Source organism: Scleropages formosus, chromosome 25 (genome assembly GCF_900964775.1).
Source record: "Scleropages formosus chromosome 25, fSclFor1.1, whole genome shotgun sequence".
NCBI lineage: Eukaryota > Metazoa > Chordata > Actinopteri > Osteoglossiformes > Osteoglossidae > Scleropages > Scleropages formosus.
In genome coordinates, this window is record NC_041830.1 from 4,559,169 (window position 1) to 4,572,244 (window position 13,076).

Genomic DNA, 13,076 nt, shown 5'->3' on the forward strand with positions numbered 1-13,076 from the left:
CACTCTACCTATGACTTGAATCTCCCAAACAGTTTTTGGGACTGTGAACAAGTGCAGTAGGTCTGGTGTTTGGTGACTCACAGGCAATAGCCACCCCAACATGCCTGGTGATCAGCGTGCCTAAGCAAATTCTTTGGAATGCAAGAACCTAACTTATCCAAACAGGGTTAGACTTGTATGTCCAGGGTTTGTACTGTAAAATCCAGGTAAACTCTATGCTTAGGCTGTAGAACGCTCTCATGGAATGAGATTAATCATGGAAAGATGGAAAGGCCTCTTTTGGTTGTAACCTCTGGTGGTTTATGGCATGCCCTCCATCCTTGGTTATGTAACACATCTCTTTAAACACATACAAGATGCTACAACCCCTAATTTTGGTGAGTGTGTGTGTTGTTTTTTTGTTGTGTTGCGTCTTTGTCGTATGCCTTTGTTCAGCGCTCCATGTCACTGTGTGAGAAGAGCGCTGTAAAAATAAATTGAATTGAATTGTGTTACATGTTTTTATGTCAAGTGCAGGGTTCTGAGTTTCCCCTCCTGCTGAAGTACAATGGGCCTCTACTTGGGTCTAAGGTAGACCAGGTTGTGATCTAATCTGCCAAGTGAGGGGTGCTATGGAGCTGTATGCATCAGCAGCGGTAGCATACAATAGATCTAGAAATGTGTTTTCTCTATTGTTGCATATGACAAAGTGATTGAATGTGGACAGAGTTGAGAACAGAGTGACATGGTTAAAACCTCTAAAATCTGCCATGAAAGCATTGGGGTGCTGGGTGTGAAGCCTCATGATGGTTGTGTGGATAACATCACACGCTACTTCCACATTTGCTAAGGCCAGGATGTAAACAATAAACAGTATGATATGGGGAAAACTCAAAATAGGAGACAGCACGGATGCATGCCAACAGTAAGCAGCTCAGTTTTGAGGTTGCAGAGAGTTTACAAAGTCATTACAGTACAGCATATGGTTATTATTTTTTGTCTGAAAATGTCCAGATATATAGTAAAATCACAAAAGAGGCAAAGCGTTAATTTTTGAGCTGTGACTAACATACATCTAACACTTAAATTCTATCCTGTTTGTCCACATCTTCAGTTAAATGCAATTAACAGTACATTTAAATACATTCCACCTTTTGACAATTTTGAACATCTTTGTAAAATGTCACTCTACAGATAATTTACTGTTTTCTTTTACACAGTATATTTAAGGCATTTTTATAGAGTAGCAAACTGAATTTAAGCATGAGTCTGATAAATACCAACCAATGTCTACAACCACTTATCCCAAGGGGGGTCAAAACAAGCTGGAGCCTACCCGGCAACACAGAGCGCAAGGGTCACATCCTGAACGGGACACCAGTCCGCCACAAGGTGCCCCAAGCAGGGCTCGAACCCCAGAAATGCCACACAGTGGGGGCTGGCCAAACCTGCCGCATCACCGCATCCCCCTGAGCTTGCTAAATCCTGGCAATAAATAGTTACAGAACCCTAAAAAGCTTTCTTGGAAGGAAGCAAGGTCACACACACATTGGCCAAAGCCGCTTGTCCCGAGCGGAGTCGCAGTGAGCCGAAGCCTAACCCAGCAACACAGGGCATAGGGCTGGAGGGGGAGGGGGCACACCCAGGATGGCAGTCCATCACAAGGCACCCCAAGCAGGACTAGAACCCCAGACCCACCAGAAAGCAGGACCCGCCCAAGCCCGCTGCACCACCATGCACCGCAGAGGATATGCGCACCCATCTTTACCAAAGTGAGTGCCAGCCGTGACACCAGCACCCTATGTTCATGGAAGCTGATGACTACTTGCCATGGTGAATGAGATGTGCCAAAGTGAACCAGGACATCTAGTTATTACCACTCAGCTACAATGTTATTAATAGCTGTAAATTGTCTCAAAAGTCCTTTTTTAATCTAGAACGCCCAGGAGGGGTGCAGCCACTGGAACTTGGACCGCTGAGGTTTTTTTTCTCCCTTGCTTTTCGGTTGAGAGTTTTTTGCTACTTTCCTCTGTGGGAAGTAGGTTTACTTACAGCTTTTAATAATTGCATGGTTACTGTAGTAATTTAATGTGTATAGCCAACTATCTTGTGCCTTTGTTCAGTGCTGTGTGTGTGAGATCACTCTATAAAAACAAAATGAATTTAAATATATGGGGGGGGGGGGGGGGGGGGGGGGTGTTTCTATAACCTATATAATATGCAAAGGCAGAGTGACCAAAGTCAGACTGTGCCACCGGGTGTAATACCGATGAGTTGGGGTGAACTGAAGCCTTCTCCTGAGGCTTTTTTTTACGCTTATGCAGAACAAGTAACGTTGCTGCTTGTTGTGGTGGTTGTAGTAGAAGAAATCAGGTTCGAATCTCACCTTCATTGCCTCAATAAAAATGACAGGTTCAGAGTCATACATACTAGGCTTTGAACCCCCATAATCCAGACCAGAAGAAGCGCAAATGGGTGTAGATCATCATAAGCAGCTAAACAGATTCGCCGACTTGGAGAAAAAAGAAGCAAAGAGAGGTCAGGGCACTTCCCGCAGACTCATGACGTATTCATACGTCACGAAGTGCATCGCGGGAGGCGGGCACAAGAGCTAGGAATTGGACGTCGTGAGTGCTCAGATGCGCTGTCAATCGTTTAGATAGCCGTTTGTTTGGATGAATGAGCCGATGGGCGGGATTAGTTGTAACCAGTCAGCTGGGGCTTAAATACAGACAGCTTGGCGCGTGTGGACTCCTAGAATCTGAAAATCTGCTGTATTTTATAAACAATTTCAGATGGAAGTCGTCGCTCAGGTGATCGCGGAATGTCCGCCGTTACTATCTGGAGGAATCGGAATAGCAGCCTGCGCTGCGGGAGCCTTGATTCATAGAATCGCGACTAGGTAAGGAGATCGTTGTGTTAGCGGCGATACCAAGCCGGGCCTGGCGAGTTACGGCGCAGCATTGATTGAATGGCGTGGATTGGCGCTCGGATGCGCGCGACGGTCGACAGATTCGAGGTTCGCACGTGACCGTCACGCTCTTCGTTCTTTAGAGTTTGTTTGGTGCGGATTTTAGAGACCGCTGAGGCGCTGGTTGTGCCTGAGGTGTCGCAGGACTGTACCGTACGAGTTGTGTACACACGCCGCTGCATAAAATTATAAATAAAATCTATATTTACAGAAAGATTGACTTGAGTCAGTGGCTATTATTTAAATGTGGTTGACTTTTTGAAAATATTCCGAATTAGTTACCGATTCGCGATTGTGGTTCAGCAAAATGGATTAAAGAGAGTTTTATGCTAAAAATGAAACGGGTTCAATCACGTTGGTACACTCCCTCCTTTTGAACTGAACATTTTAATCTAGAGACAGTGTTCAATAGATTTTGTGCGAAACAAATTACACCGCAACTGAGTGAAGTTCCAGCTATGGCTCTCAACTGACGATTTCCCACACTTAATAATTTTGAGAGGCCTTCAAAACCCTTACTACACTAGTCTACAGTGATGTTACCTTGCCCTATCTAGACTAAAAATGTTCGTTGTATGCTTCATATCAAGGTCACTTTATAAGTAGGCTAGTACTATGCTATGTGCCACTTATTTATTCACAGCTGCGCTTCAGCTTTTTTTCCTCTGTTGCTAATACCAAAAAATAGTGTAGCAAGTGGGACCACTGATGGTGTAGTGGGTTAGAGCTGTTACTTTGGTTTGGGTGCAAAAGTCATAGATTCAAAGCCCACCTCCAACTGTAGCACCCTCGAGCAAGGTACTTACCCAGAATGGCTCCAGTGTAAAAAAAAAAAAAAAAAAAAAACCCAGCTGTATAATTATAATGGTTAAATAACACTTGGCTTAACATTGTCAGTAGCTTCGGAGAAAAGCATCAGATAAACGAATGCAAATTCAAGCTGCTGCCTGCTTCCCTTGATGCTATGCAAATGGAGTTCAGAAACCATCTTACCTCACTAACAATGGCAAAGTCATGCAGAAGTTTTTCTCTGAAATACAGCAGAAATGTGTTGTCCATGCCGTACTTCTACGCCGTATCGCTCCGTCTCATGCCCGTAACTTGAAAGGTATTCCACCTGAACCTCACAGCTCTTCTTGCAGGTGTTGAAGTCATATGGTCACCCAGTCATGAGGTTCCACTGGTAATCTCCATGTCCCAGTCTATCACCTGTACCTTCAATCTAGGAAAGGTACTTGTATTTCTGTTTTAAGCTTTATAGGAGTGTGTTGTTTCCCACGTTTAATAAGAACAATTCACTGGGCAAGTAATTTTGCGCACAAAAAGAATGAGTTGGTGGATGCTCGTTCGGACACATCGAACGTAACAGAACATTAAAGCAACAGAGTAAGTATGAAGTAACGGCGTTTGAAGGAAATATAAAAAGTATGCTCAGATCTAAGGCAGATGTATGAGTATGTAGGTAGAAATTGATGCAGTACTAAATAGCTGTAACTGGTCACACTTTGATCAGTGTATACTTGACCCTCAACTCTGAATGCACCTGGGAACTTAATTTTGTAAACTCGGTTTCTTCAAAAACCCTACCACTACATCGCAGTCAGTACAAGCTTAATAATACAAGTGTCTGTTAGGTTCTGCAAAACGAAAACCGCACACAGTCTGAAATCGCTTGTCCCGAGCTGGGTTGCAGTGAGCCGGAGCCTAACCCGGCAACACAGGGCGCAAGGCTGGAGGGGGAGGGGACACACCCAGGGCGGGATGCCAGTCCATCGCAAGGCACCCTAAACACGACTCGAACCCCACACCTACCAGAGAGCAGGCACAGACCAAACCTGCTGTGCCACCGCACCCCCCTGTAAAAGCAATAACTAAAGCTATCACTTTATTCCATTTCCACCAGCCACTTTGCAGGCTCACTATATTCCAGAGTCTGTATTGAAAATGGTGTGTGCAGCAGGGAACACCGTGACCAGGAACCCAGTCAATCACAGGACTTTTATTTCTATTATCTTTCAATGACTAGAAATAACATGTGCAGGATGTCTCACCATCTGGCCACTTTGCTTTATTGCAAACGATAAAAGCATAACAATAGAGATGTACCTCAGTTTGTTGTAACAGTCTGATGTAATCTAAATGTTTGTATAAAAAAAAAAAACTACTAGGAAGGTCATTAAGAATCGGCAATATTCTGGTACAGTTTTATGCAGCTACTTGCGTGATGAACACTGGTGCATGTGGTGAAGGAAACTAGCTGTACTTTATTCACCTCTGTAGCTATGTCCATTTCTCCTAATGTAATGCACAAATTGTATTTTCTATGAGATGTATGTCGCTTTGGAGAAAAGCATCTGCCCAATGAGTAAATGTAAATATAGCTATTATAACAAAAATATCCTGTAAGACTTATTTTAATATTTGAGTTGGCTTTGAGCTACATTCAGTTTAAAACTAGTTTAAATGATTGAAAATAAAAAAAAAAAAAATTGTATCCACTAATTCTTGCGTGATGCTGATTTGCAGACTGACCAGTTTCTTCCATTAACATGTGCCACTTTGGTCTTGTTGTTGGTCATACACCAATAATACGTGTAAAATCTGTGAAAACAAGTTGAATTCATGTGGTCTCATGTCCCTACTCTAGGGACATTTTACTGACTGCAAGTGGATGTAGAAATGCAGCTGACGTTTGCAGCAAACATATTAAAGTAAACAAGTAGATTGTAATTTAACAAATAGATGTAAATATCTTTGAAAATGTGTATGCCGAGCGTTCGTAACACGAGTCCCCAAAGTATATTATTTTTAATGGTAGTCATTGTGTCATTATTTTGAAATACAGAGAAGTTGCACTTAAGTTCATAGTCCAGAGCAGTGTCAAGCTTATTAGATTTAGTTTGTATACATCACCAATGCAAAGTCTGTATTATGTTAGTTTAGAACAGTGCATTGTAAGGTTTATGTGTTTATTATAGTGAGTACTTCAGAGGTTAAGGGACAATGCTTGAGAAGAGAAAAGGTATTTTTGTGATGCTTTGTTTCTCCTTTGTCTGGTGCTTTACCCTGTGCCATAACCACAGGAGCTCAAACCCCTGCAGCACAGCTAAGCTGCAGTCTGTAGAAGAGCTTTACTGCATGGTTTGCAGGTAACTTCTCACCTCTGCCTGTAAGCTTTAGGTAGGGAACGAAATAATATTGCTGGACCAAGCAGTGGAGAAACCCAGAGGGCTGGCTGCCGCCGTGACCCTTGTCAGAAAAAGTGGCATGACATTATGACAGATAGATGTTTGAGTGATGTAATAATACTGTGTCCCAAGACAATGGGGTGTCACCCCAACAAGTTGTTTCTCAGGCCTTTTCCCTGTTGAAGTACAAATCTTACTTTGCCATGCAACATACATTAAAAGTAAATATGCCTCCTGGAAAGTTATCATTTTTACATTTATTAATTTAGCAGATGCTTTTCTCCAACATGATGTACATCTCATAGAAAACACAATGTATGCATTAGATGCAGATAGATGATTCTAAAGTAGTTATTTTCCACCATATGAAGCAATGGACATCATGCAAGTAGTTGTATAAAACTTTACCAGAATATGAAGTTTCTAATTACATTCTTGATATAAATGTTTATATATCTATATATTACATCACATCACAGGAGTAGCTGTGTGAAGGTTTATCCATTGTTCAACAGATATGATCTCTGTTACAGAGCATTTTAGGTTTTGTTGCATGCAATTCCTAAACCAGAGCTCACACTTCCAAACCAACTAATGTAACTTATAAATCTGAATTTGCCGGACACATTTACAGTACATTTACATTTATTCATTTAGCAGATGCTTTTCTCCAAAGCAACATAAATTTCATAGAAAATGTGTGCATTACATTAGCAGAGAGACTTGAATGTTGATGTGTGATTCTTCAGTGCAGTTTTTTTCCCCACCATATGAACCAATGTACATCACTTAACATCACTTAAGTAGTTGTATAAAACTTGATCCAACTGTTGAAAATTACAGCACATTCCTAGAAATGTATATAAACATTTGTTACATTACAGGAGTAGCTGTGTGAAGGTTTATTCATTGTTTAAGAGCAATGATCTCAAAGTTATAGTGCATGATTATTTACATATTACATGAACGTAAGAGATCATGGATCAAATGAGGCCGGAAGAGGTAAGCTTTGATCTGAGCAGCTATAGGAAGCCAATACAGTGAGAGACGAGGAGGGGAGATACATGGGGACGCTTCGGCAAATCAAGCACAACTTGTTTTGCAGCCTTCTGTATCAGCTGAAGAGGTTTGATGGCAATAGCAGGAAGGCCACACAGGAAAGAGTTGCAGTTGTCTAGAAGGTATGTCACCATGGCCTGGACAAATAGTTGGGCAGATTCTGTTGTGAGGTAAGGATGGATCTTGTGTATGTTTTGCAGGATGTATCTGCAGGTCTGAGTTGTGACTTCGATGTGCTGAGAGAAAGATAGGGTTGAGTCAATCATCACTCCCGACTCTTAGCCGAGGAGGTAGGCTAAATAAGTGAGTTCAGTTTGATTGAGAGCTCGTGACAGGAAGACGGGCCAGCTGGGACGTGTAGGATCTCTGTTCTGGAGAGGTTGAGTTGTAGGTGGTGATCAGACATCCGTACAGAGATGTCCGACAGGCAGGCGACGATGTGCACGGAAATGCCTAATGCTCCAGGTGGAAATAAGGAAGAGCTGGGTATCATCATAACGCACTCAAAATGCTTCACACCATTCCCAAGTGCAAATAAATATTTCATCAACTCCACCTGTGTAAAATACAACAATTAGAATGAAATCAATCTAATGTAGAAGGAAGCAAAATACGACATTTGTCAATATGCCATTTTCAGCTTAGTTGATTTCTGAATTGTTTAGACTGAACTGTTGTCATTGCAGAGCAGGGTACAGTTTTTGTGATGTGGTGGATGCTGTATAGATGACACACTAAATGTGTTATAATTGGTTGTATATATTTTCTGTATTGCTTGTGCAAAAACTTAATTTAAGTGTGAAGTTCAGCAAAATACATTTCAGTATTACAAATGAATACAAAATAAAAAAAAAGGTTAAAGTTGCTGATATATGTTCAGATAGTTAAAGTATTTCACTCGGCATATATTTTTTCCATGGGCTACAGTATCATACTTCTGATCCCTGTCAGGTGGCATGTTCTCAACATTGTCTTATAGAAGAAACCTCTTGCATGAAGTATCCACCCTTAGCAGTCTTCTGTTGCGATGACAGGGTTACAGTGGTCTGGAGCCTATGTCAGAAGTACTGGGCACTATGGAGGGGTACATCCTTCATGGGATGCCAGTCAAGTACAGCCATAAAACACATACAGAGTCACTCACATTTTCACATTACAAGCATTTCCATTTCACCTGAAACGGACTGAAACTTTGGATTTTGTGAGGAAACCAGAGCACGTTGAAGAAACCTACGAACACAGGGAGAACATGCACACTCCACACAGACTGAGTTGGGTTCAAACTTATGTCTGAACAGCCCAAATGCTGTGAGGTGGCAAGACTAACTGCTGTCACCTTGCTGCCATCCTCCTGTAATTTAATTTGAAATATGCAGTGGCCTGTACCGTTTTAAAATCGATAAGTCTTCCTCCAAACTCAGGAAACCTGTGTTCTAACCACTACAGTTGGTATGTCCATGTAGCTTAAGCACCACTGTACTTCCGCTTTGCAGTATTCCCCTTTTTCTATCTCATCCCTGCAATCTGCCACCGTTGTGTGAATACGCCTTCCTCTGACACTTAGATGTTGCTTTTTCCTTTCTTCCTGTTGTCCCGTCCAAGCTCCTTCAACACACTGAGAGAGATATACATTACATGCCGTGTGTGTGTATAAAAATATCGCGCTCTCACCCCCACATAGGGTGATGTGTGTGTCTTTCTCAAGCTGGTGTTCTCTACCAGAGGCCTTAGAGCTTGAGGGTTCTGCGCAGTATTTTATCTGTTCTTAGGATTGTGCTCTTCTGGACAGCGACTTCAGATGTTGTTCCTGGAATCTGCTGGAGCCACACTCCTATTTTCACAGGGACCACTCTGGACTTCACCTTCCACATCCATTCCAGTCCTTCAGCCCTTGGTACATCTCGATGTTCTCGTGCGCCGCCTTTCTGATGTTGCTGTCACTTGGGATTGCCACATCTACCACAGTTGCTCTCTTCTCCTTGTTGACCACCACTATATCTGGTTGATTGCCAACCAGTTGCTGGGCAGTCTGAAACTTGATTTCCCACAGGATCTTAGCGCTGTTGTTTACAGCCACCATTGGTGGTGTCTCCCATTTGGACTTGGGGGGGGGGGCTTCCAGTCCGTATTCTGCACCGATGTTCCCATACGCTATCCTAACTACTTTGTTATGCCTCTCGGTGTACGCTGTCCCAGCTTGCATCTTACACCCTCTTTGCACAGCCTGCACCTTGGGTCCTGTGTACTATGGTAGACCCCAGCCTCTGGATTTGGTACTCAGAGCCTGTTCTTGTGCTACCATGATTAGAGCCTCTGCACTCTCCTTCAGACCAACCTTTTCCAGCCACTGGTAGGATTTCTTGATGTCAGCCACTTCTCTATCTGTCGATAGTAGAGCCTGTGGAGGGGCTTAGTCTTTCATGATGTCTTCTCTTCTTCCTCATACCCTCTATCTTCCTGAGGTACTAACTTAGCAGTTTGTACTGAGGGGCCATCTTCCTGGTGTACTCTTGGTTGCTCCTTGTTTCACCCTGGATAGTGGCTCTGACACCCACTAACTCTCATCCCTCCTGTTTTCGCTTATCGCACAGTCTCAGGGTGCTGGACTTCAGGTGGAACCTTCCGTCCATCGTAAGGAGTTTTCATGTCTTGATATCTTTGGCATCTATCACCTCCTGTGGCCAAATTATTATCCCAGCTGGGTATCTGATGACTGGTAGGATGTACGTGTTGATGGATTGGATCTTATTTCTACCACTGAGCTGTCTTCTCAGGACCTGCCTCACTGTCTGGAGGTATTTGGTTGTGGCTGACCTCCTTACTGCCTCGTTGTGGTTCCCATTGACCTGTGGGATACCCAGGTACTTGTAGTTGTCCTGTATGTCTGCAGTTCTGCCTTCCAGTAACTCCACTCCTTCCTGATCACCTTCCTTCTTGCTACCATTCGACCACACTTATCCAATCCAAATGGCATCCCGATGTCATCACTGTATATCGTGGTGAAGTGAATCATTACCCGGGGATAAAAGGTCCCAAAAGACCTTAGCACTCAGGAAAACCCACACAGACAAGGGGAGAACATGCAAACTCCACACAGACTGAGCAGGGATCAAACCCCTGTCCTCTCACACCACCCAATCTCTGTGAGACAGTAGCGTTACTCCCTGTGTCACTGGGCCGCAATTAGGTATGGACGTTTCTGCCAAAGGAGGCAAAACATGGTATTGAATCTAGGCATGTGCTCAATTTTTCTATCTAATGAAATTAAAAACTGCAATTGTTAAACTTTTTTTTTTTTTTTGGAAATTCTGACCTAAACCTGCTGACAGATTTTAAATGAGGGTCAGATTTCCCCATGCGTTTATACATTTAAAATGGAAAAAAAATCACAGGATGTGTATTTTTCCATATTTGTACTTACATTTCTGTAACAATTACTAATGTTGAAAATTATTTTCAAATAACCATGTATTATATTGTGACTGACTAGGGTGTGTGCTGTTAGTCGGGGTAATGACTTCACGCAGCTGGAATTTTAGTGGGTGTCTGTCCACTGGTGAAACAAGACATGGTATAAATGAGCAATTTATTTGTCCACATGTTAAATTGTAAGTTTTCTATCCTATGTCCCTGTAGGAAGAAGCCCACACATGTGAGAGTGAACTGCTGGTTCTGCAACCAGGACACAGAGGTGCCGTATGGAAACAGGAACTGCTGGGACTGTCCCTACTGTGAGCAGTACAACGGCTTCCAGGAGGTACAGGACAAAAAAAAGAATGAAATGGACAGGAAACATACATAGTTAATTTAATTATTCACCATCATCTTGATATTTTCTCCTTACATTTATCTATTCTAGCTGGTGCTTTTTTCCAAAGCATCTTAGTGTAAAAGTACTTCCACTTATTTACTCATTTATACATCTGTGTAATTTTACTGGAGTAGTTTAGGGTAACTATCTTGCACAAGGGTGCTATAGCTGGAGGGGGACTTTGAACCCCTGACCTTTGCATCCAAAGCAACAGTGCTAACCACTACGCTACCAGCTGTCCTGCTTGCTCTAGTATATTTTAGGTTCAAGGGTATTATAGCAGTAGCTAAGGTTCGACCCAGCATCCTTCGGATCCAAAGGGATGGGATCCACTATACCACCAGCTGTCCTTACTTTTGTTTTGTAAATCTTACTTGTATTTTATGTATGGTGATCTAATTGTTATACCGGGACTAAGTGTTAAACTAAAAGCAATTATTCATTTTTATGGGGAAAGGGGTCTGAGAACCCCAGTTAACCTGTAGTTTTTTTTTTTTTTTTTTTTTTTTTTTTTTTTTTTTTTTTTTTTAATTTCAAGCTTATTGTATTTCCAGTATCAGTTCATGAGGGGAAAAATATGAAATATTTTTCAAGAACAATTGTAATTTTCTTGTATTTTAACACAATACAGCAATAATGAAATGAGAGAAAAATAAACTACCAAAACATATGAACAGGCTACTTGCTTGTTGCTTGTCTGGTTACTACTGTGCTAGAAGCAATCTGTACAAAAGATGGGGATGAATTGTTTTCTTCTTATACTGTTTTTATTTGACCATATTCATAAGTTATTTTATAAGTTGTAAGGACCCTTCTATATGGCCTTCCAGAATGGTGACTACAATAAGCCCATTCCAGCCCAGTACATGGAGCACCTGAACCATGGCGTGTCAGCAGGCCCTTCACAGGCTGAGACATCCAAGTCTCTGCAGTGGGTCAACTGCCAGATGCTGCTGTGTAAAAAGTGCAATCACAATCAGAGCCTAAAAATCAAGCAGCTGGCCTCCTTCCAGCCCAGGGATGAGGTGGGTGTTTTGCTGCTTTCCATATAAACTAATTCCTTTGTCTGTAAATTTCCTGCAGTCTATGTACTACACGTGGGAGGACGCAATGTATTTTTCTTCACATAAATCTATGGAACACATAAGTGTGTAAGTGAGGATGTATGAACAATTGTGTGACCTTTTGCCAAGTGGTATTGTAATTCTATAGCTAAAATAGATTGATTTGTGCATGGTCTTGTGATTTCACCCCAGGTGTGTTCATTCAGAAAGTTGTGTGGTTTTTTTACATGTTTCAGGAGGTAAATTGTCACCGTTTTAAATTCCTTGTCATAATTGTGTATTTATTATCATTGTGTATTTATCATTGTAATGAACTATGCTACAGTTTGACTTTGTTGCAATGGGGTGAATGTAGTTGAAATAGTATTAGACATACCCCAAGCTATACCTGAGGTATCAGAACTTGATTTTACAAAGATTTTTGTTTAATAGTCGTATTTGGCTTAAAAGGCATTTCTTCATGTTTATGGAGATTGAATTTATTTTGAATGCCTCCAGACAGGTGAGGGTGCAAGACATTTACATTTATTCATTTTGAAGGTGCTTTTTCTCCAAAGTGATGTACATTGATGACTCTGTGGTATTTTCCTGATACCTTTGTCTAAGGAGAATTACAGTTCTAGAGGCACTAAACTCATTGCAGTAGTCTGTAGTTTATTTTAGTTTGTTTTTTATTGTATCAGGAAAATCCTAAAATTATGCAGTTTATATGGCCCAGTAAAGAAATTGGAGAACAATCACATATTGATTTCTAGTTAATGTCTAGAGTATGGGCCAAAGATGTTTCAAGTGCGTCTTCTCTTCTTGCAGATAACAAGCCTGTTTGTTTATAATTAATTTTTTCTTATTCTTTGTCACTACAATTCTCTCACCAGCTCACCTGAAACATGTCTTTGAACTGTGGCAGTGCAGTGTGTTTGATCAACGAATACTATGTTATGTTTTTATTTTTTTTAAAAGAGGAAAAAACTAGATGCAGCTACTTGTGTAATACATCTATTGGT

The 13,076-nt window shown here is 41.6% G+C and overlaps 1 protein-coding gene across 1 annotated transcript in view; it reads left to right on the plus strand.

Annotated features, from left to right (window-relative positions):
- Positions 1–2,699: 2,699 nt before the first annotated feature.
- tmem201 (transmembrane protein 201) overlaps positions 2,700–13,076 on the plus strand; it is a 31,961-nt gene continuing 21,584 nt past the window's right edge. The window contains exons 1-3 of the mRNA XM_018741821.2: positions 2,700–2,881; positions 10,834–10,954; positions 11,839–12,033. Of these exons, the coding sequence (XP_018597337.1) occupies positions 2,775–2,881; positions 10,834–10,954; positions 11,839–12,033 (423 nt within the window). The 5' untranslated portion in view covers positions 2,700–2,774. The remainder of the gene's footprint in view (positions 2,882–10,833; positions 10,955–11,838; positions 12,034–13,076) is intronic.